At 39.2% G+C, this 23,874-nt stretch overlaps 1 protein-coding gene across 1 annotated transcript; it reads right to left on the reverse strand.

Moving 5' to 3' along the window:
- Window positions 1-18,112: 18,112 nt before the first annotated feature.
- On the reverse strand, window positions 18,113-21,236 carry wfikkn2b (WAP, follistatin/kazal, immunoglobulin, kunitz and netrin domain containing 2b). The gene is made up of 2 exons (XM_084936845.1): window positions 20,777-21,236; window positions 18,113-20,266 (listed from the first exon to the last, which is right to left on the reverse strand). Exons 1-2 carry the CDS (start codon window positions 20,960-20,962, stop codon window positions 18,722-18,724), a joined length of 1,731 nt encoding a protein of 576 aa, XP_084792971.1. The 5' UTR covers window positions 20,963-21,236; the 3' UTR covers window positions 18,113-18,721.
- Window positions 21,237-23,874: the final 2,638 nt, after the last annotated feature.

A 23,874-nucleotide genomic window follows, 5' to 3' on the forward strand; every position in this document is an offset into this window, starting at 1 on the left:
CTCTACTGGAAATACTACATCTGGCTTAGGGAAGCACTGAGGACTGAGTAAAGCATGCAGGTCACAGCATGCATGGTGCCCACTCTTTAATTGTGAATTCTCAGGCAATTACACAGGCTTTGTAACAGATAGCTGCCATAGTAAAGGTGCCTGGCTGAGACAATCTGAAGGTAGCAATCACTCTTTAAGGATTCGTCTTATTACAGGTGGCAGCAGTACCACAGAATGAACTGGACCAAGTAATGGCTAAGACCAGATCTAACTGGACCACTTTTGGATCCTACAGAAGAGAGACCGCGCGTATCTCATCCCTGCCCTCTGTCAGAGGAGGAAACACTCCACCTTAACCAGGAAAAGTAGCACCAACATTTTGTGCCACAGTGTAGAAGTTTAGGAAAGGTAAAACAAGGTTAAACAATTAGGAATCATCATCACTGTAAAAATAAAATAAATAAATAAAATAAAAAATATATGTAGCTAAAGTTATGGAAAAAATATGGTTGAAAGAAATTAACCGTACCATCTACCCTAACTTTGATAAAATTGTAATAGACTCAAAATAAAATGTTACTGTGAGTTAACAGACTGCGTCTATAAATTACTAATGGGGTAATTCTGAGTAAAGGGAAGAGGCGATTTTAGCAAGTTACAGGTAAAGTAATTTTTTAAGATTATTTAAAAGAACAAGAGAATACTGTACTCATACATATAGACCAATCCTGTAATTACATCTTACAACAAACTGATACATTTTCATAAACTTCCAATTAATCCATTAAAATTACAAAGGCACAGGCACTGGTTTTGGAAGCTGTCATGTTGTCACCTTGAATACAGTCGCACTTTATATATGTGGCAAGCAACCAGTCACATATGTACACCTAATAAGTCACTTTTAATTTAAAGATTACAAATAGCTCTCTCATGACCATTTAACATTTGTATAGAATCGAGTTCAGCGCAATCTGCACTCTACTGACATCTAGTGGTGAGGTTTCACACGCTGTAGCTTTAAAGGAAAAATTTGTTTTTTGGAATTTGGGTGACCTCATTAAATATAATAGTGATCAGATGGACATTTTTAACATGCAGAGACTACAAGAACGTAATACAGCAAAGCCTGCATGATTCCAACACCTGAAGCATCACCTGTAAAGGAGCTGAAACAGATGCACCAGAATGCATCAGAAGACCTTTGAAGAGTTTACTCGAGGTTAGATTGAGAGAAAAGAATGAGGGGAAAAAATCGTACTGGCTGCTTCTCTGGAGACGAACCTTAAACCTTGAGAATGCAAGATAATAAATACAAAAAGGCACTGAGTCATCCCTTCTTGCTTTAACACCGTGTCCCTCTATATTCATGTAGAGCAGCCGCCGTGCAGTGAATCTGTCTGTGGATCCACAATGCCACTCCTTGGTGAATTTACACATGACTGTTTGTGCAGAGGCCTTCCCTGTCAAGTGGATGTGCTGTGTAACCACAAATCTCTAATGGAGCATAGTGTATGTTTTCTAAAGACTCATTTAAGTTTCATCAGGCTGCTCCTGAGGATTCAGGGGAAAGACTCCAGCCAATGGAGAGGAGGAGAGCTGTTGTAGCATCTGATAGCCAAATTAAGCAGAGTAGTGCATCTCCTCACCTCTGCACCTCTGCACTTCTCTTCCTCACATAAGAACAACTAAATACTTTTTCTTTGTTTCTCTTCACGACTGCTCAAAGGAAGCCAATAAATACACAGCAGGGCTAGATGAACCTGATTTGGGGCCCAAAGCAAAAGTGAGCTATGGTCCCCCCCTCCCTGCCTTGACTTCCCTTCAGTAGTATAAACAACAATATTAAAGATAATAATGCAGGGGCCACCTCAAAGCTCTCATAATGTCACATATCACACAAAGTCTTTCAGTTGCTGTTCGGCAGTAATGTCGATGACTGCAAAGTCAAAGGGGAAAAAGTTATTCTGTCGCATGCTTGTATTTTGCATTTGTGTGAGTATGTGATAAGATGCATGAAAAGAAATGTGTCTGCACAATGAGCTAAAAATCAACACACCTTAAATGTGTACCACTGACTTAAATGTACCAGTTCTTCATGATTTTAGACTTAACTTAGCATGAATGCCTTTGGGAGGAAGCCGGGGTACCCGAAGAGAAGATACACAAGCAGAACATCCAAACTCCACACAGGAAGGCCACAGCTGGCCTGTATGCATGTTGTAAATAAAATAATGGATGCAATTTAAAGTTAAGGACATAAGCTGAGTATTTTCCATTGTGTTGTTTGCATTTTCTAGTTTTCATTTTATTTAAAATAACCACTGAGGAAATTTGCAAACTTGTTTGCAAGTTGAGATAAAACTGCAGCACATTCAGTTTTGTTCTTTTACCTACTGCAGGACAAAATGAATTAATAAAGCTCATGTTGTTTGCAGAAATCGATGCAGTTAACATGTTGGTATTTTATACAGCACGTTAGCATGCAAACTGCATGGATGTGATGCTCAGCGTACGATTCTATGTTGGAATTTTATCAGAAATGTAGACAAGGACGGCAATGATTTTCTAAGAATGCAGGGTTGGTGTTGCAAGTGTAAACAATCAGCACGAGAAAACATCAGGATACACAGATGTATCAAAGCTAAGTGAATAAAACTGTAACTTAAAATGACTTCTGAAAACTGACTGACTGTGTGAGCTAACACAGCCAGGAATAAAATGAAAGAGGCAATTGCCGTGCTGTTCTGTTCCTTTTATTAACATTTTGATCACGCATTGCTCCTTTAACAAAAAGTACTGTAGAAATATTTCCCTCAGATCTGTTGCAGTAATTTCCAATCGTAATCTCATGTTTACGGCCAGTTAGAAGATTAGCTGCAGAATTACTTAGTCAGTTTGGAATTACTCTTTGGTTACTGATCACACAGTACACGAGGTACACATTTACTGTGTCTCCCTTGTGTGTGTGTGGTTTAACAGATTGTTTTCTGTGTTTAGGCTGTTATTTGTGTCAATATGTCTCAGCAATTCTGAACAAATTTGAGCGTGGGAGTGTTGGTGCGCAGGCCTGTGTGTGCTGAGTGCATGTGTTTGAGAGAGGGAGAGAAAGGGGAGAGTGAACACGATGTACCCAGGCACAGTTTTCCTGGGCCGTGTCCAACTGTAGGAGACTGCTCACAGCTATGTACTTTGGGGACACCTCCTCTCCCACCTCCCCTTTCCCTGTTGTCTGTCTGAGTCCTAATCTGATCTACCCCTGTGACCTCACTTTACCCCCCACCTCAAAACACATACTGCCACCGATACCCATCCAGTGCCCCTGACTTCCTGTCTTATCACACTTCTTCCCTCTCCTTCCTGCCCTTGTCCTCCAAACCTTTTTTCACGGTCTTCAGCAGCCTTTTAATGGCCTCGACACCCCGCCTCCCTACCACTTCCTCTCCTCTTTCTCTCTCCCTTTCTCCTTGTATTTCATCCCTCGCTACCTTTCACTTGTCCTTTGGAAGCTTAGAGTAGAGTTTGGTCATGTGAGGTGAATGCCGTCTCCTGTGCCAAGCCTGCAGGCTGGCGCCAGCAGCATGAAGACAAAACAGAACCCCTCTAAAATACACACTGGCACACACACACACACACACACACACACACACACACACACACATGCAGTCGCATTCTAAAGGGCTACAGCAGCACGTGCACTGAGAATTTAAAGTAGCAACTGAGAGCTTCTTGTTTTTAGTTTTGGAACATATCTCGTGCTAAGCAATTATTAAGGTGGTGTTTTTGATCTGTGGCCAACACCTTTCTGACACTGAATTTTCTGACCACAGTTCTTCATCTGTCCAACCCCGTCCCATCAAAACAAAAGAAAAAAAAAGGTCGAGTGCCAGAGTATTTTTCCCAGGAATGACCAGAGAAGCTTGGCATGCTGAATCCCTGCTGCCAGTTTGTTCAGTGGTCAGTTGTTGTACTTGAGCTACCCTCATCATGATTACATCCAAAGTATGGTCATGGACAATCACAAGTCTTTAACTAATAGGCATGTGGTTTCACGGTTTGTTTCAGTCTTTACTCACAGTACTCTCCTACTTTCTTGCTTTGGTGATGCACGGTTCTTTCTAACAACTTTATTGCTGTCTACGCGTCCACTTCAAAGTAAACAACAAAACTTCAGCATGCAGACTGCAAAAAGGGAGGACATGCACGACAGAGTGATTCTACTTCATTATCAAATTTAAAGTTTGTTAGTGACTAAAATAAAAAAAATGATCATGGAAGGGCCAATCATCTAATTAGTAGGCAACATGCTTTGCCACCTGAGTCACGACTAACCCTAAAACTCCCACTCAGAAGCTGAGAGTCTGAAGTTTCATCTCATGAAATTTCACAAGATAGTTTTCAAACAGTACTGATGAAAGATTAACAGACAGGTAGAGAGACAAATGTCACCAAACACATATTTTAGTCAGAGGAAAACTTTTTAAGATGGATGGGGTTTTTTCAGCAGTCTAATTGGATAACTCTTTCCCAGATCAGGGAGAAGGGAGGTGGGTCTGAAAAGACAGAGAAACAGCAATACTGAAAGAGAGGGTAGATGAACGAGGGAACAAGGGAACCAATTGGATGAGCAAGGGAAATCTGGGTTTAAGAGCTTTGCTCCGCTTTAACACGAGCAAATTATTCAGAGCCTGCAAACAATGGAGCCAAGAGGGGAAGAGGACTCAGCTGAGATCAACACCATGTAGGAATTAATGAAGTTCTCCGCCAACACACAGCCGAGAGATTTTACAGTCTGGAGGCTGGAGACGCTCTCCTAATTGTGTTTTGACAAAACAGAAATGTCTCATACTTCATTTTCCAATTAGAACTGCTGCACTGATAAAGACGGAGAGATTTTTGTCTGTTCTGGCAATTTGCCAGGCAATTAACATAAATTGAACAAAAACTTTGCTTCCCTCTGATTCTCCATCTATATACATTTGTACTGAATCCCTGTGTTTTTCTATATATTATATATGTTTGTGTAAAAGTGTCTGAACCAGAAGCAGTTGCACTGCTGTACTGTACTGTAGCCAGCGATGGGCGGTACTGTAATCCAATTACTTTTTTCAAGTAACAAATAAAGTAAGGGATCACTATTGCAAAAAGTAATTAGATTACTGTTACTCTCCCATAAGCACACTGCGTTACTGCGTTACTGCGTTACTGCGTTACTTAACCGTTATTTTGTTTGTGTCTCATGACAGACGTACAAAGATGTCCGTGGTAACAGACGTGTGTAGATCAACAACGGATAATACGGAGTGCGCGAGAGAGTACGACCATGCAGCGTTTAAGGCTTGTAAGTGCTGACATTACTTTGAGTTTCATTCTGTGAAAAGTGACAAAAACGTTAGTGTTTGCTGTACACTCTGCGTGGGAAGAAAACTTCTTTCTACAGCGAAAAATTAAACTTAAGATCTGAGCAAGCAACGAGCACGCTGCCACAGGAGTGTGAAATTCACAGAGAAACCCCCGGATCCTCCCACTGACATGACCGCTGCAGCACCGGGCAAACCTCCACCCGCCCCACTCCTGCTAAACAGGTGAAAATAGACTTAAGAGTGACAGGACTTAGTGCCGCTATTTGAAAGAGTGCGTGTAAACACAAAAAAACATTTCATTTTATATGCTGGAATATGCAGAAAATAGGTTTAAATGTTAAACAAATTTCTTCAAGTCAAAGAATGTTGCATACAATTACATTTTTGCTTGATGCATAAAGTTAAAAGATTAAAACTAATGAAGCAAGTTTTAAAAAGAGACTTTTTCATTTGATTCAGTTTTATATGATGGATTATGCAGAAAAAAATACTATTGGGCTGAAAGGTCGATTGCTTTATTACATATTAGGGTTGTCTAATGTTTTTTTTTAAAAGTAACTAAGTAATAAAGTAACTAGTTGCTTTTCAAAATAAGTAATCAGTAAAGTAACAGGATTACTTTCTTGGAGAACTAATCAGTAATTAGTAACTAATTACCATTTTCAAGTAACTTGACCAACACTGACTGTAGCTGTATGTAAGCGAGCAGTAAAGATTTAAATCTATGGATCAGGTAAACGTGTGGGAGGGGAAAAACAGTTTCCGTCAGAGTTTTAGTATCTTTAAGCTCCTTGTTTTGGTTTTGTAACAGATAAACTTGATTTGTTTGAATTTGCAGCAGCAACAAACAACCTTTTTATAAAGAACAACAAAACTCTGAAAACTCTACATTAATCAAAACTCTACATTAAGAATCAGTCATTTATCAGAAAGACACATTTAGCATTCAACAAACGTGAATCGCCTTTAATTAAATTTAAATCCATGATTGAATTTGACTTATTTGTGCTTGTTTTTTTTGTTTTTTTTAAACTGTACTGAAAAGAATAGCTGTGCATATCTGTGTAAGTTAATATTTTCACACTTGTGCAGTAGCAACTGCAAAGACTTATGACTAATGTTTACTCTGAAATCCTTAATGTAGTTGTGTTGTGAATATTATTTCAATCGTCTTTTATTGATTGGATGTTAATTGTTGTGGATTTTGTCCAAGTGTTCCAGCATGAAGTTGAGCTAACGCACCACCATGACTGAGACTCCTGTGGTGATTTTGTCAGTGTTATCATTCAGGGTGATTGTTAAAACATAAGGTTGTATACTTAACACTGCAGCTCTTTTACTATAGTAAAGTATTGAATTCATGTGAATATATTGGTACACTCAAAAAAAGTTAAACATAATAACAAAATAGGTTATTTAAAAAAATAAGAGCCGATTATTTACCATACAACTACCCTTTGCCCCCTGACAAAATCTATTACAATAAAATAACCAGTTGAAGCTTTAAGTAGAGGTATGGAAGTTAGAAGGACTTTTTGTTTTTAATTCAGTGATTAATCTGTTGATTTGTTGGCAAATGAGACACTTTATATGTCGATTTAATGAATCGGTTAATTAAATTACTGATTTTGGCCCCTAAAGTAGAAATACTAATCTTTTAGAATGACCTTTTTCTAAATAATAACTCTATTCTAATGTTTAGCTTGGGAAACCTGGGCAGCGTTTTCTATTTCAGGTCCTACCTACAGTTTGTCTCTTCAAATGGAGCATACTGTGTACGCTGATCCAATATTTTTAATGCGATGCACAGCCGATCATACATTTTGATTAGCTCTAGAAACAGAATATTTAAAAAGAGAGATGTAAAAACAAGACCAGTAGTTTTATATGAGTAGGAAAAAGTAGCAAAGCAGTAAATAAAATCTTTCTGTCCTCATAAAACCTTTTCTTTATGCAATCAGCAACAGCAAATTACATCACAATTATGTCACAAAGATTTAGATCGAGGTAAATCAACTCTGCTAAGCTAAAAATAGATTTCTTCTGTTAGTTTGGTTGCAAACGGCATCTGCTACAGCTCTCATGTGAAACTAAATCAGGCTGTGTCCATATGGCTCTGATGTTTCCATCGCTGCAGGTCGGCCAGTAACAGTGGGCTTAGTATATAACGTCCCTGATAGATCCTGTATTGATCTCTTTCTCTCTCACACACACTCTGTGTCTTTGTGGTCTGCCAGCACCCTGATTAAACTTCTAAAGCAGACTGCATAATACGTGCAACAGAAGCGGGGCAGTGGAGATTTAGAACAGCACCCTCTCTCTCTCTCTCGCTGATGAAGGGATTGCATAAGAAAGGAGAAGGGATGGATTCAGGTCATGGTGGCTCTGGGAGCCAGCGTGAGTGATTAGACCAGACACACTCAGGCGAGCTTGCTCAGTGTCTGGAGAGGAGGGATGGAGGCAAGTGAAGGAGAGACCGAGAGAGACAAGCCTGTCAGCCCATTCCACTTGACTGCTGCTCTGTTCCTGACCAGCCTGTGTGTGCTGTTCCAAAAATAAAACACCATGAAGGAGTGGGCGAGTACATGCATATGCAGCAACACTCCCCCGACAGATATATACACACTTTCTAGCCACATGTAGACAAGTACAATTGGAACAGCTTTACTATGACATTTGATTGTTTGAAGAAAAAAAAAATCCACGTAATCTCTAATCTCTGTTAATCAATGTGTAAACTTCAGTTTCCCCACACTTCCTTTTAGATTTCCCCTTTTTTATTAGATTTCTCTGGTTTAATTGAAGCTTTATATCATATTTAAACATTGAGATGAGTCAGTGAGACAACATAAATATAATTGTTTCAGGATAAAGTTCTCCCTCTAAACACAAGCTGTCAGTTTTTCTGTTTGAGATTACAGAACAATGATATTGATACGTCTGTAGATGGAAACTTGTTTAATTAGCATGAAAAGTAGAAGCAAGGGTGAAGCATCTAGGCTTGTTTGTTAGCTCTTAAACTGTGGCTGTTCTATATACTGTACATTCCCTGCACATCACTAGAGGTTTAATACTTAATGAGCTACATATATGAAGTAGTTCATCAATTAATGCACCTCTGCTGGACCTAAAGGCACTTCTACTGCTATGGAAACCTTGCACCTTGGATAAAGAGATTAAAAGTGGGTGGCTGGGTCATCTGGTTGCTCTAAAAGGTAATTTAAGGAGTTTTAAGCATGCTCTTCAAACGTAGCATCTGATTTAATATCACAGGTAATTCTGTAGGAACCAGCAATGCAGGTAGCACTAGCATTTGCTTCCACTTGGCCAAATCTGGTCATGTCCATTTTTTTAAGCAACATATAGTAGCAAAGGCAAAAAAGTTCATCTCCAAGGTTCAGAAACGTAGCCAGCAAACTAATGCTCATTTTCTGTATTTGACACCATGACTGACCCTTTTCTACAGTCATTGATTTGACACCATTAGCTAATGTTAAATAAAAACCAGAATGCATTGGCTATATTTTAGCGCATATGTTCTTGTGCACTTTTTAAAAACATAGCCACATTAGCTTGTAACTAATGCCGAGCTTGGCACGGAAATTTCCACTGATAAAGCGTTCCTTTACTGTATCCAACAAATGCTACGGTACCATAGCTTCATCCACTTGCCATTTTGCTTTTTCTTTGTTCATCCCATCTGTCGCTGATATGTAAATGTTTAATATGAAATACGCATTGCTGTTACGTAATCTTTAATGATGTTTACTAATCTAGGGAGTTTCGTGCCATTAAATCAGTATCAAAGATCTCATTATGCATGAGAAAAAAAATCCCCAAAACAAATGAAACCCATTAAATATTCAGGAGCCATCAATCAAGGAGAGTAAACTGGTTCTGAAAGTGTCATTTGCTGATGTTGTCACAGCATGACATGAAAATAAATGAAAGGGGGATGCACTTTCTCCCCTCATTTTCCACCAGCCACTCACTGTTTTGCTTCAAGCATCAAAACATGCTGAGTGTGCAGTGTGTGTGTGTGTGTGTGTGTGTGTGCTTGTCTTACTAAAATTGTGGGGGCATGCATTTTTGGTATAGTTACATTGCGGGGACTTGTCTTTTATGTTGAAGACAAACAACCCCCCATGTGGCTATATCCTTATATTTTAGGCTGATAACTTGATTTAAGGTCAGCACAGGGGTAGACAGCTGATGGTAAATCGATGTGATGACCTCGAATGTGTATACGTGTGTTTGTTTTGTATACGCTACCAACCTTTGTTACATAAGGACAGCAGCAGTAGAACAGATGTGACCTTAGGCTCGGTAACTGGTTTACAGAATGGGGTAGTTAAAAGTGTAATCTAGCAGTTGGATGGAAGACAGAAGCCGATAGTCCATTTGAATAGCTCCCTTTAATGTCTTCATTATATGGTCAATAATCTGGGCTTTAGATAACAACATTTTTCTTCTAGAAGACAAACTACTTTTCCTGAACGTGTTCCTGCATTGTGGATAATAAGACTCCAACAACAAACCACTGACCTCTGAAATTGTTTAAATGTAATTATAGGAAAAATGTGCAAACTGAGAGAAAGTGAACTGATGTATGCTCACAGTGTTGTGTCACTATGCTTCAGTATAGATGTTAGAGGTAACAGATTACATGAGCTTGTGCTTCCCTCTAGTGGAATTGAAAGGTTGCTGCACCTTTTGGTTGCATGACAGCTAGAAACAGACACAGGACAACTTCTTTCATTGATTTTTATTTGCATGGTATGCGCATTTGTTTTTCTTTATAGCCTTAATTGAAAACACATTAAGATAAGCATTATTAATAATTAAGGCAACTTTTTCGACTTAAGTGGAAAGTCACTTTTATGAATGTGCAAGCAAATTTATATTCATAAAAAGTTATCCAGGTACTTTATTTAAATTTCCTTTTTTCTCTCTTTTTTCTTTTCTTTTTTTTTTTTACCATTTTCTACTTCTACTCCACAACTTTTAGGAGAAATAAACTTTTCTTTTACAATTGAAGGATAAACAAGTCCCAAGTAGAACATGAGCTGTAGAAAATCAGTTTAACATCAGTTTAACCTATAACTTATGATTATGGGTTTATGTTTGGAAATGAAAACAAAAACCCTCCCAAAAAACCAAAAAATCAAAAGTCCCACCTTACAATCTACATCTTACCAAATACCACCAGATGCTACACTACTTCGGGGGAGTCTATGACTCGATAGGACAGAGCTGTTTGTCACTTCATTATTCATCTTGCTACACAACTGTATCATATTTGATACATGTAGATTTTGTGAACTAGATTTCTACATCATCAGTGGGATTTTCCCCCCCTGAACAAACTTAAATAAATTCCACAAAAAAAATGTAAGCAATAACTTGCATTTACCAAATAGGATTATTATTATTATTATTGTTGTTGTTATCATTATTATTATTATTATTATTATTATTATTATTATTATTATTATATTATATATATATATATATATATATATATATATATATATATATATATATATATATATATATATATATTATATATATATATATATATATATATTATTATATATATTATTATATATTATTATATATTATATATTATTAAATATTATTTTGAATTGTCAAAGGGTTTAATAAACACATTTTCAAAGATTTGAATTTTTTGGCAATTATTTTATGGTTCAGGCTTCACAGATCAGCGTATCCCAGTGTTCACATACTTTACTCTCATAAAAAATAAATATTTTGAACTACATTTAAATTTTAAGTTAATAAATGAGTTTGGTTTTTTTTTTGAGTAAGGTTTTCTGATATTTAAGACTTTTTTTTTTTTCAGTGTTAAAAATGTAGCACTGTATTTTATTTTTACTTTAATTTAAGTAAAGGATCTGATTATGTCATCCACCACTGTTAAATCACATGTCAAACTCAGATTTTAATCCAGCCTGCACGTCATTGTTGGTTCTAAAAATACTTTTTCCCTGGTTGTAACTTCAAGCACCTCCAAGCTCGATCTCCCCAAAAGGCAAAACACAGGGAAGCAGGCAATTTTAAGAGAGGCTGGCAACTGCGAACTTATTTACAGTGCAAAAGAAATGCCTCAACACCAACTAAGACGAATAGAATTTGTGATTTCAATTATAGTCATAAGCTGAGCTACAAAGACACATGAAGCAGGCAGAAAGTTGTTGAACTCAAAAGCAGCATGCAGCTGAAACAAAATATTGTTCTTCAAAGCAAAGGGACAGATCTGTAAATGAAAGTTTCTTCATATCAGAGTATAGAAATAGCTCAGATAGGGTTTTTCTGAGAAAATGAACACTATAAATTTTAGGTTGGTGTCATAAAGCTGAGCAGTCTGGTACAGGTAAAATTCAAAATCAGTGATCTCTAAGTTTTCTCACTCAACCCCTTTTTCTTTTAGCTGCTTTAGGAGTCACCACAGAGAAGCATCTGCCTTCATATCACTCTATCCTTAGCATCCTCCTCTGTCACAGCAGCCTTCTGCATGTCCTCCTTCACTGCATCCATCAATCTTCACTGTGCTCTTCCTGTTTCCCTACTGCCTGGAAGCTCCATATTCAGCATTCTTTGTCCAGTGTATCCATTCGTCCCTACTTTGTGCCTGTCCAAACCATGTCAGCCTTACCACTTTAACATTGTCTCCTAACCGCTGGACCTGAGCTGTCCCTCCTATTTACTCGTTTCTAATTGTGATCACAATCAATGAAAATCATCATTTAGTATTCAGATGTGAAAAATGCTCATTCTTGCGAACTGGCTAACTCATTTCATGAGTAAGAAGACACCAAGCTGCATGTGAGAAGGCCTGGACTTGCATTTTATAGTAAACAAGAAGCACTCTGATAGTGCTAACTCAACTCTCTGGGCAGAATTTATTTTCTGTATATTAATTTTGTTTTCATTGTTCTTTTTAAACATAATTTAATAAGTTTTTAGTGCACTAAAAATCAAATAAGGGTGGCATTCAATTCAAATCAATTTTTTTAAATACAGCACTAAATCACAGCAACAGTTGCCTCAAGGTACTTTATATTTTATTGTAGAATAGAATAGAATAGAATTCAACTTTATTGTCATTGCACATGTCACAGGTACAAGGCAATGAAATGCAGTTTGCATCCATCCAGAAGTGCTTTAGCCATAATATAGATATGTTACAAAATATATATTAGCAATAATTTAAAAAATGCTAAATAGCAGTATCTGTAGACTGTACGATAATACATACAGAGAAAACCCCAACAATCAGATGACCCCCTATGGGCAAGCACTTTGGCGACAGTGGGAAGGAAAAACTCCTTTTTAACAGGAAGAAACCTCCGGCAGAACCAGGCTCAGGGAGGGGCGGGGCCAACTGCCACGACCGGCTGGGGTGAGAGAAGTAAGCCGGGATAAAGACATGCTGTGGAAAAATCTTGACATGAAGAACTTGAACTTATTTATATAACTTTTAATATTATACCACAGTATATTTCAAACTAAATAGGCATCTCATTCTCTTTCTCTTGAAAGTATTTTTTTTAAAGATATAATGCATTTTGGGGTCAACTTGAAAGAAAGGCAGACATGTAATATAAAAGTGAGGTCAGAGTTCAAATATGACATGATATTTGACTGTGCAATGTGATATTTAGAATCCCCATATACCAGTATTATTTCCTAAACACAAACTCAGGCAGTAAAGATATTTTATGAAAGTTTGAACTTTTTTGACCTTGAAGGCGAGGTCAGAGGTAAAATGTAACACGATATTTAAGATCTTTATACACTACATTCTATATGTTGACAATACACACCACACTTGTAGGACTCTATTTCTGTGTTATGAGGCTTTTTTAAGTCAACCTTGAAAACTTTGGTGGATAAGATAAATTTAATGGAATGTTAACATGACCCCACTCTGCACCCTGTAGAGGTGACACACACACACACACACACACACACACACACACACACACACACACACACACGCAGCTGCTACCAAAAACATAACCTCCTTTGTGGCGGTAATTAAAGCAAAGGACCAGAACCTTTTGCTACAAGCCTCATTCACTCAGTCATCCAGCACTTTTATTCTGTTCCCAAGTCTAACAGTTAGGCACGCACTCACATGTCGGGAGTTCAGTATCTTGTCTAAAGATGATTACAGTAAACATGCAGACTGGAAGAGGGAGCAAATCACATTGCTTTCTATGCCACCATTGCGCTTGAATGGAGTCACATTTTCCTTATTGACCCTTAACAAGGGAATGTAGTTTTCAATTTATTGTGCACAAAAATTTCAGATTACAGGGAAATGGTATCTGCTGTTAAACATTTAAGTGACTACAGCAGAATCCTGATGTAACAACTTGAGCGTTTAGATTAAACAACATCAAAGTACAGAATGTGTGGAGAAAATGTGTTATCATATTTCCATACATTTAATATATTTAGTTTAGATTGGACTTTGTGTTGGTAGCAAAGGAAAAATCTGTATGAAAACAAGCTGCAGTCAACACCAGAGGATGCTGTGGTGCATGCAACCTCGTCAAATACAGAACCACATAACCGGGCCAACACACTGAGATCCCCACACTTCTGTCAACTAGGTCGTCCCTACGTGACCTGGGGAAAAAAAAAAGACATGTCTGTCACAGCTCAACAGTTGCCTCAAGGCACTTTATATTGTAGGGTAAAAACCTTACAATGATAGAGAGAAAACAGAACAAAGCTAAATAGCATTTTTAGATCGAGATTTAAAAAAAAGAATATAAGCAGAAGACTTGACAAATGCCGTGATGTGAGGTAATCTGTTCCTGGCCTTGACTCGGTGATTGCCTTTTCAGACATCATCATCAGAGAGTCTGTCACATTTGACAAAGAAGGGCCTGTGGTGAAACACTTCGCTCAAGGCCACCTATGTTTGTGATTCAGGGTAGTGACAGCATTTAACAGTCGCTTCAGCTTTAGACCAGCTACCACCTACCAGCTTCAGACCTTTCAGCTGCTCCTGCTCCAGGATGATATACTGCCACGGAGAGCCCGTTCATCTCCAGTCAATGCGTGTGAGTGGCCACTGTATCTTCTCAATAGACATTCGAAATGATATAACCATAACAGATGCAGGTCATGAATCAAAGGTCTTAAACCACCCGGCTAGCTGATCTGTTCCACAGGTGCTACTGTCCAAATCTGCTCTGGATAGACAACGTGAAGGCACCGCATAGATGTACACACAGAGAGTGTAACCGGCCCTGCTGTCCTAGTCTCCGCTCCCTGTGCTGTCCTTTCTCCCTGATGCAAGTCTACATCTGAGACTCACGCAGACCACACCGACTATTCCGGCCTTGTGTGAACCGAGCTTGTGAACGCAGTGACCCCATCAAATTAGCAAAGCCAGAGAGAAAGCAAAGGGGGGAGAAAAAAATACGTAAGTGAAAATTCTGCACAGCATATCAAAGCATAACTCTTGTACCCTTTCAGTTTGCCGAGCTCATTTTAGAACAGCATAAAAGTCTGCGAGTGCCTGAAAACTAAGGATCACACATGTTTCAAATATGCTGAATTTTAATTGATAATAAATTGTGCTTTTGTAGACCTCAGACGATGCATTGAAGTAGTTAAAGGTGTTTTTTTAATGCACATAGGTTGGAAAATGAGAAGAGAAGAAAAATAATTGATGGCTTTTGCGGTTCTTTTAAGGAATTTTTTGTTTGCTTGTTGAGCTAGTTTCCTCAGATGAACTGTTGGTTTTACCTGCTTGGCCCCAATCCAAACTAAATTAAAGGGACAGTAGTGTGGGTATGCACTCATGAGGAAAGCATTATGAAGAACCCTGACTGTTATACTTGGTCCTCTGAAACAGTTTTGACCTGTCAGCATGAAGCTATTGTGGTTCAAATCTTCATGCACATAACCCTGATATGCTTCACTTACAGGACCCTCCACTACTGACTGTGAAAAACGCACAAGCATTCCCATTTTGGAGACACTATGATGTAGTTGCCTGGTTTGTGCATTGTATCCAAGCTCTGCGAAGGTTCATGATTCAAACCCTGACCTTTCTATGTAAAGTTCTGGAGCGTTAAAAACTGCCTTAAATATTAAAAGAATTTGCATTACTGGGTGAAAAGTGGTTCTGGCTGATAGCTGTGAAATCAACGTCAGCATTTTAACTCATTCTTTCACTATGCAATCATTTGAATTTATATGAGTACTTTTCTTTTAATGATAAACCCTCTTCTTTAATGCAGCTTTTCATTCTTTATCTTTTTGTCCATGTAGAATTGGTCATTGATGTAAAACTATGCAGACAAGCAAGTGCCACTATACCCTGGTGACAACCACACACATACAGAATAATCCAACAAAAGATTTGAATATCATGGTAATTTAGACCTTTCAGTGACTTCTTTGAACTGGTCTTTTTCTTGGGTGGAATGACTGACATAATTCGGGCTGGATACTTGACCATTCATCTTGGTAGAATTTGTAGAGCTCATTTTAATTACTTGGTTTACAGTTAGCACACTCAAAAAAATTTCAGTGGGGTTGAAGCAGGAGCTTTGGGAAGGCTATTCCAGAAGCTTAATGGAGCCATTTCTTAATAACTGCAGATTCTGAGAGTTATTCAGCACTTAACCAAGTTCTGGACAAAAACCTTAACTGCTGCCCTCAGATGAGAACAAATTGGTTAGGATGTTCAGGAACAACCAAGGAACCACCATGGCTCAATCCTGCCAAAAATCAACACCTTCAAGAGTGACTAAAATGTGCAGCTGCTCATATGGATGAGCCAAACGTCTTGAGAAAACTTTAATGGTTACATGAAACAAACAGTGAGCAATTTGGTCACAATGAGAAGACGTATATTTGGAGGATGAGTAAACCTGAGGCTTTCAAACCTAAGAAAATTAGACCAACTGTCAAACATGGTAGTGGTAGCATCATGCTCTGGGGCTGTTTTGCTGCCAGTTGTACTGAATATTGTTAGAATAATGAAAAAGTGGGGCTACTTCCATGTCCTTCAACTTCATGTCAAATCAACAGCTAGTTGGTTGAAAGTTTGATTCAGTTTGGGTGTTTCAACAGAAAATGATCCCAAACAAACAAAACTGGTTTGGAATAGATAACAACATTTAGCTTCTGCAATGGTCTTCCCAAAGCCCCAACCTCAACCCCACTGAAAATGTATGGACTAGGCGTAAAAGCCAAGTCTGAACAAAGAAAACCAACCAATTTAAATTAACTCTACCAATTCTGTCAAGAAGAATGGTCAAATATCCAACTAGGATTATCCCAGAACCTCATTGATGGCTACTAAAAGAATGTGGTCAAGGTGAGACTTGCTAAGGGAAATTTAACCAAATCCTGCTTTTCACCTTGTGTGGACTGAAAATTTCAAACTTGTGCACCAAGCGATCGAGCAATACAGTTAAAAACAGCTTTTGCTAGCTTTGCTTGACTTCTTAAATATACATTAAGAAACATGGCTGTTTTGTCTTGTGCCTTGAAGCCCTTCTTTGCAATGTGCAGAAGTTAGGGAATTATAGGGAGTAAGCAAAACCACTATGTAGCTTATGAGAGTCCATGTTTCAAAACTTAAAAGTATCTTGTTTTGAATTGATGTGGAGGTGCCACCCTGCACTCCCCTGTTACACCCTTTTTGTACAGCTATACTTGCATATAGAGGCCCCAATCTCCATAATTAAGTCCTTTAATCAGTTATCAGGTATATATAATTAACTTGTATTTCTAAACGGCCATCTTTCCAAAATAGCATTTTGATCCATACAGTTAGTTTTCTTTTAGTTGTCAAAATCTGGAGAATCTGCAAAAACATACCAAAGATTAAACTATCTTTAGATCAGCTATGTGAATGAAGCAGTCAAACCCACAGACCTCAGTGTCCTAAGGAGTTGTCTGTAATGTCATCCCGTCCATAGTGGATGGGATGAGGGATTGAGAGATTCTAAAATGAATTAACAGCGTATCAGAGAGCAATAAAAGGTTGGCAAACTTTGTGTTTGTGTTGTTTATATCACTTTCTGATGTGATCCAAGGTGCTGCAGATCTAATATTTTTCAGAGTCTAGAGACTCAACAGCTGCTGAAGTGCAGGTCTGACCTCCCAGGTGGTTTTGCCAGTAAAGGAACACCATACATGGGCTGATCTCTGCCTCCATCACTGCTCTGGATGGGAGAAACAGAATCTCATCTGGGAAGTAGAACACCCTCGTCGAAGCCCACCAAGGCCTTTTCCTAGTAACCCAGAGATGCCGGCTGGCACGGCATGAAACACATAACTCTTGTATGGGAGTGGATCTGAGGTTTACGGCCTGGGATCCTTACCCAATTAGGCTGGACCATGGAGGCAAAACAAAATAGGGTGAAGTTTTTACAATGCCACATGGGTGTTTGGAATGGATGGGTTCTGTTTGGAGGTTTGCAGGGATGGGGAGGGGGGCAGGGTGGACTGTGGATATGCTATTCCCAAGTCTCTTTTATCACAACCTGTCAGCGGAGCTACACAGGTACAGTACACAGAGCAGCTGCTGTCTGTCATCACAACAGGTACAAAGGCACCAAAACTGAGCTGAAAAGGTAATCTGGTTCTGCACTCCTGTTAGCCTTATAAAGTAAGATCGCTATGACTATGCCCTATAATCCCTCATAATATGGTGTTACAAGACAAGAAATGAGGAGGAAAGAGAAGATCCCAAATGTTTATTTTCTTTATACATTACACAAAATACAAAAGTCCACTTGATTTCAGAGAGGATGTGAGGTACAAAATCAAAGACAAGCTTCCATGGTAATAAATACCCAAGAAATAAGAGAAGGACGATATTAAATGAGCAGCTGCTTTGGAGAAAATGTGGTAAATAGAATATTTTACAACTCATTCTTTTGGATGAAATCTATGCAGTCATACTGCATTTGCAGTATGGCACATGTCCTGGTGTGCCACACCGAGTAAATGTTAGGATCTTAAAAGTTCCTGGTCACATAACAAGTATTTAAAATGGAGAGTTCAAATTGTTTCATGCTTTGATGCCAAACGTCTACAAGCTATATTTCTGCATAGGTCAGAGAGGATATGAGGGAGGGCAGAGTAAGGTAACTCTCCTGTGTTCACTTACATGGCATTTGGGTTAATAACTCCAATGGCTGGACAAAGAAATGCTTCCCTGCAAACTGACAACACAAAACATAAACAACATCGTAGTGAAACATTAAGAACTCCAAATGTAGCTAGAATGCTCAAAAGATCTCGACAGTACTGTGGGCAATGTTCAGAATATAACAGCTTAACATTATGTACAGATATTAGCTCTACTGAGGGCTGTTGGTGATCGCTTTGAGAATGTCACATGTGTTCTTAGAGATGACTTCTTTCAGTTTCCGTACCCGACGAGGGCTAGATGCTCCCATGTAACTCTCAGGCTGAAGGATGGCCATGCCATCGCTGACATTGCCCATGATGATGACCTGGCCCTCTGCAGCAGCAGCTGTGATGTTGGGGCATGGGCAGTTCCAGTCCATGTTGATAAAAGTGACCTCAAGGGGCTCCTTGCCAAAGAAGCGGAGACCCATCTTCTCATCTTTGAAGATCTCCTCCACAGTCACGAGGGCGTGGCCTGAGTCTTTCTCCTCTGTCAGCTCAGACATGCGACCCAGGATGACGAAGTCGCTGCGGCAGAAGCTCGTCACCATCTTGCCTCTCGGCTTGCAGGCCTTGCAGTTTTGGTTTTTGGGGAAGGGGCACATCTCCTCGCAGCTTTCTTTAGATTCAAAGTTGTTGTCATTTCCTTCACAACCTCCGTAAATGAAGGACTGACATTGCTGTAGGGTGGTGCTGTACGCCCACCGCGGCTCGTATGCCTTGCAGGGGCCTTGCAGGGTGGGGAGCCCACAGGGGCCCGACAGTTCTGGACCACAGCACTGCATGCACTCCTCGTATGTCTGGAACACCTTCCTGGGCTGCTGGCTGCTGTTGTGGCAGTGCGTAAAGGAGAAGCAGTTGTTGGATTTGGACTCGTAGTACCAGCTGACTTTCTGCAGCTCACTCCCACAATCCTCTGCGCTGTCAAGGGGTTTCAGACATTCGTCAGGCAGGCAGCGGGTCTGGTTCTTGGGTTCAGGAGTTCTGTGTAACTCTGTGGGCAGCACAGTGAATGGGTGTTTGGCTTGCACTAAACCGGATGGGTTCTGAGCCGTGCAGGTGTAGACCCCTGAATCACGCAGCTGGGCATTATAGATGACAAGCTGACCGATGTTTGTGACCACCATGTTACCCCTAACATGATTGGGCCTCATGAGAACCCTCTCTACCCCATCAGGCATCTGCTTCTCCCATGTGATCTCAGGCCGGGGGCGACCGATGATGTCACACAGGAAGCTTGCCGTTTCCCCGACATTCACAGTCTGTGGAGTGGGGCTGCTGATCAGTACAGGTGGCTGAGGCTCGGTGGTGGGTGGGATAGTCGCCTGAAGGGTCACAGTGGTTGGCCGGAGAGTGGTCACCTGGGGGAGAGAAGGGCTTGTGTTGGGCCACATCAGATGGAAGCGGCATGTGACAACAGTCAGGGTGATGCCCTTGGAGCATGCCTCTGCATCCATGTAGCACTTGTTGTAGTAGGTCATGCCGTCAGAGGCGCAGGTAAAATGTGGCTCCTTCTCACAGCGGTCCCGGCATTTGCACACCGGCTGACCGTCCCAGATGTCGCACTCAGAGCCCTGCTGAGTGCACATGAAACTGGCGCAGGTTGCTTCCTTTGGCATTCCCACGGGGCCCTTCTTTCCATCCACATAACGGGCTGCCACACAGCTTCGATTCCCACACACATTTTGACAACACTTCTCATAGGACTCGCACTCCTGCAAGAGGAGAAGGGGGAGAAAAAAAGTGCTTTGAATCCAAGATGGAACAAAACTAAACTTTCCATGTGAGATATAAACAGTTAAAAAAGTCAAAAGCAACTTACATACCTAAAACAGAAGCAGCTGAAAAATAACTACAACTAGAAAGAGTCATGCATGATATGATATTTACAAATTAAATAGAAATAAAATAGAAATATTGCACCAGTAAGGCACATATTCTAATAAAGTAAATAAATGTGTAATTGTTCTTTTTCTACAGTCATAATTACAGTCTGTCATCATTTTCGTGCACTTGTAATTTGAGTTTAGTCAATTTGATAAAAAAACAAAACCAAGGACATCAAACAATGTGGCACAATACCATCACAATAATATAGTTATCCTGACTTTTCTTTCTTTCTTTTTTGTTCACTCTATTTGAAAATCCCACATGCACTATTAACAAAAAAAAAAAAAAAAAAAACCACGATAAGCCTTCATTCCAAGTTACTGCCATGACATTACCTGGTCAGATTCACACTCTCGTGTGCAGGTGCTCATGGCGTCTACCCACAGGTTGGGGTTCATATCATTGGGGCAGATCCCCCCGTGCGTATAGTCAATGTGGGTCAAAACTCCGACCTGGAGCTCCATCCACACTGACACACACGTCAGGAACCAGATCCAGCGCGGAAACAGCATCCACCACATCTTCAGAGCGGCGCGCAATTCAACAAGTGCTGAAAGTTAAAACAACCAAACGAACAAAGTAATGTGTGTTTCTGTGATCCGGCTGTAAATCAGTTCTTCTCGAAATAAAGGCAGGTGTGCAAACGAGTCAAAGCGCATCAGTCTCCAGAGTCCGTGCGATGTGTGTCAGTTGATAAATTCACTTCTCTATTTATACCACCAACCCGCCGCCATCGCTGCTAACAAGACGCGCCAAGTAACTCGCAAAATGACAGTTATGAGTTTCTCCTTAGATGTTGAAAGAAGCTTAAAAAAAAAGCGAAAAGCTGGCGGGGCACCTGCCTGCGAAAAGGATTGCTGGTAACCCCGTTTAACCCTTTGCGGTCCCCGCCGGCGCCAGGGCGCACCGTGCGCTATGACGCACGGAATAAAAAAAAGTCTCAAAGGGATTTTTCAGCTTACAAAAAATGTAGTTCTTATTATTTAACGACTGCAAAACAACAAAAAACACATGTTAACACACATTCAGACTGTTTGAATTAAAGCTGCGTGTTCGGTTTTTAAAGGGAACAAGAAGTGATGTACTTTGCCTTTACATACTACGAATATAGAATATTACTTATATCACATACACACACACACACACACACACACACACACACACACACACACACACATATATATATATATATATATATATATATATATATATATATATATATATATATATATAAGAAAAATGAGTCACTTTTGCACAAAATAAAACGACAACAGCTGAAATAATGAAAATTTAAACGATTCATATTTTAACTGTTCATCATTTAAGCATATTTGCAACAGCTAAATTTATCTGGGTGAAATCATTTAGAGGATTTTTCTTTTTTTTTACAGATGTTGAAACTCATATTTTAACAAATACAATATGCTCTTGGAAAATACTGCATTTTTAAAGAAAACAAAACCATGTCATAGTTATAATTTTATTCTAATATGCTTAATTTTTTCATTACTTAATATTAAAGACAACTGTTTGTAAAAAATCTATAATGGGCCAAATAAAGGGAAATTGTGACCTGCAGTACTTTGTGATCAGCACTGATAAATGCAGTACATTTCCTTCAGGTTAGACATAATGATGATGTCGATAACAGCAATTATAAACAGAATCCATTTCAATGTGATTGCATTCATTGGGATTCCATGAAACACACTGACGTAGCTGATTATACTGTTCCTCACTTTAATAGACTTTCTGCACTGTGTAAAACATGATAACTTGCAGCCTGAGCTCAATAAAGCCATTTTAGCCATGTACAAGTTCATGCTTCTACCTGCTTGATACATTGCACACTCTGTGGACTTTTTCTTGTCTCTGTAAATGCATGCAATCTGTGATACGTGACTGGTGTTGCACAACAATCTCTATTTTCCACGTAGCACAGTTTTCCATTTATACAGTCCACATTCTTCAGCCGTCTGCATATATCCTACAAAGCATGTCTTTGTACACAGGATTACTTTGAATTTATGCAAATGTACAGACTTGTTCTCAAATTCCAGAAAAGAAAAAAAAAAAACGGTCTCTGAATCTTGGCTTGAGGACATTATTTGACAAGAACAAAGCTTAATTGGAGCACTGAAACAGGTTATCACCCAAAACGTAAGTACTCATTTGGGTTTGGGTTCATATCCAAGACTTAAAATAGAAAACATGAGTCCAGCTTTCCGTTCCTTAACAAGTCCGACTGGCAAACCAGCAGAGGTGAGATGAGGACAGTGCAACTCAAAAACGGGGAAAAAAAATACTTTGAAGGTGTGCTCTGCAGTGGGCGTGAGAGTTGGCACCATGTTTAATGAATGAAGTTGTTATTATCATTTCTTCAGTCCTTTCCTGTGTAAACCGTTTCCTCCACAGTTCAGCTGAGGACAGGGTAGCTATTAGACTGCCTTCCAGTGCAATAACGGTGGACTCATGCTGTGTTTAAGTATGTGTGTGCAGGAGATTGTTTGTTCTTCATGCAGACGTGGTGATTTTTGTGTAAACCTGTGTGCGTGTGTGTATGACAAGCTAATAAATAAAGCCTTGTTTATCTGGATCTTGCCATGCTCCGGATCCTGTAGAAGGATTATTTTAGGTCCATTTCAGTGCTAATCATAAAAAACATATTCCCATATTCTCCATGATTCACTATGTCACCTTATATTATTGTTTTACTGGATATGTGTTTGTGGTTGGGGCAGCTTACTGTACTTCTTGTTATTGGATATTCACTAGGAGCAAAATGTGTGCATGTACACAGGTGAAAATACCTGTCGCTCTCCCCAGGACAGAAAGAGTTACAAATGAGAGGTTTCATAATGAGGGAGGATTGTAAACTGTTAGCTGTTGTCAAACTCAGTAAGGGCAGACACATCTTGGGGCTACAAATAATAAGCTTATTTTGTAGAATCACAAAAATTCCCCAGGTGTCAGGAAAATTACAAAATCATGAAATGGCATGCCCTCGGGTGAGAGGTTATGTGAGGATTACAAGCTTTGATATCAGTTTTTTTATTTAGACTATTAAAGTCAACACCTGTCAAAGTAGAAGAGACAAAACATCATCATAGTTTTTGAGATTACCCCAGTAATGAAGATCAGCTGGCTGACATTAGACCTTTGGTTTGTACAAAAATTTTAAAAAGTATTTTGAAGAATTTAGCAACAGGTTGGTGAAGTAAAACAAAATCCAAAGAAACAACTTTGACTTCAGCATCTTTAGCAAACATCTGCATGTTTGGTTAAAGAGATATCAGCAGAAGTAGGGCATCTGGCATTAAAAAAAAGTATATATATATATATATATATATATATATATATATATATATATATATACTTTTTTTTTTTTAAGAAATCTGTGCCAAATCAAACACTACACATTATCTCATATCAT

The sequence above is a fragment of the Perissodus microlepis genome, chromosome 8 (genome assembly GCF_051167445.1).
Source record: "Perissodus microlepis isolate ML-2025 ecotype Zambia chromosome 8, ASM5116744v1, whole genome shotgun sequence".
NCBI lineage: Eukaryota > Metazoa > Chordata > Actinopteri > Cichliformes > Cichlidae > Perissodus > Perissodus microlepis.

What these genes read in the sequence shown, in the direction of transcription:
- wfikkn2b (XM_084936845.1), bottom strand. Translation starts at nt 20,962, where the DNA reads ATGTGGTGGATGCTGTTTCCGCGCTGGATCTGGTTCCTGACGTGTGTG. An exon ending in GAGAGTGTGAATCTGACCAG is followed by an intron (nt 20,267 to 20,776) that starts GTAATGTCATGG and finishes CTCCTCTTGCAG; the next exon opens with GAGTGCGAGTCCTATGAGAA.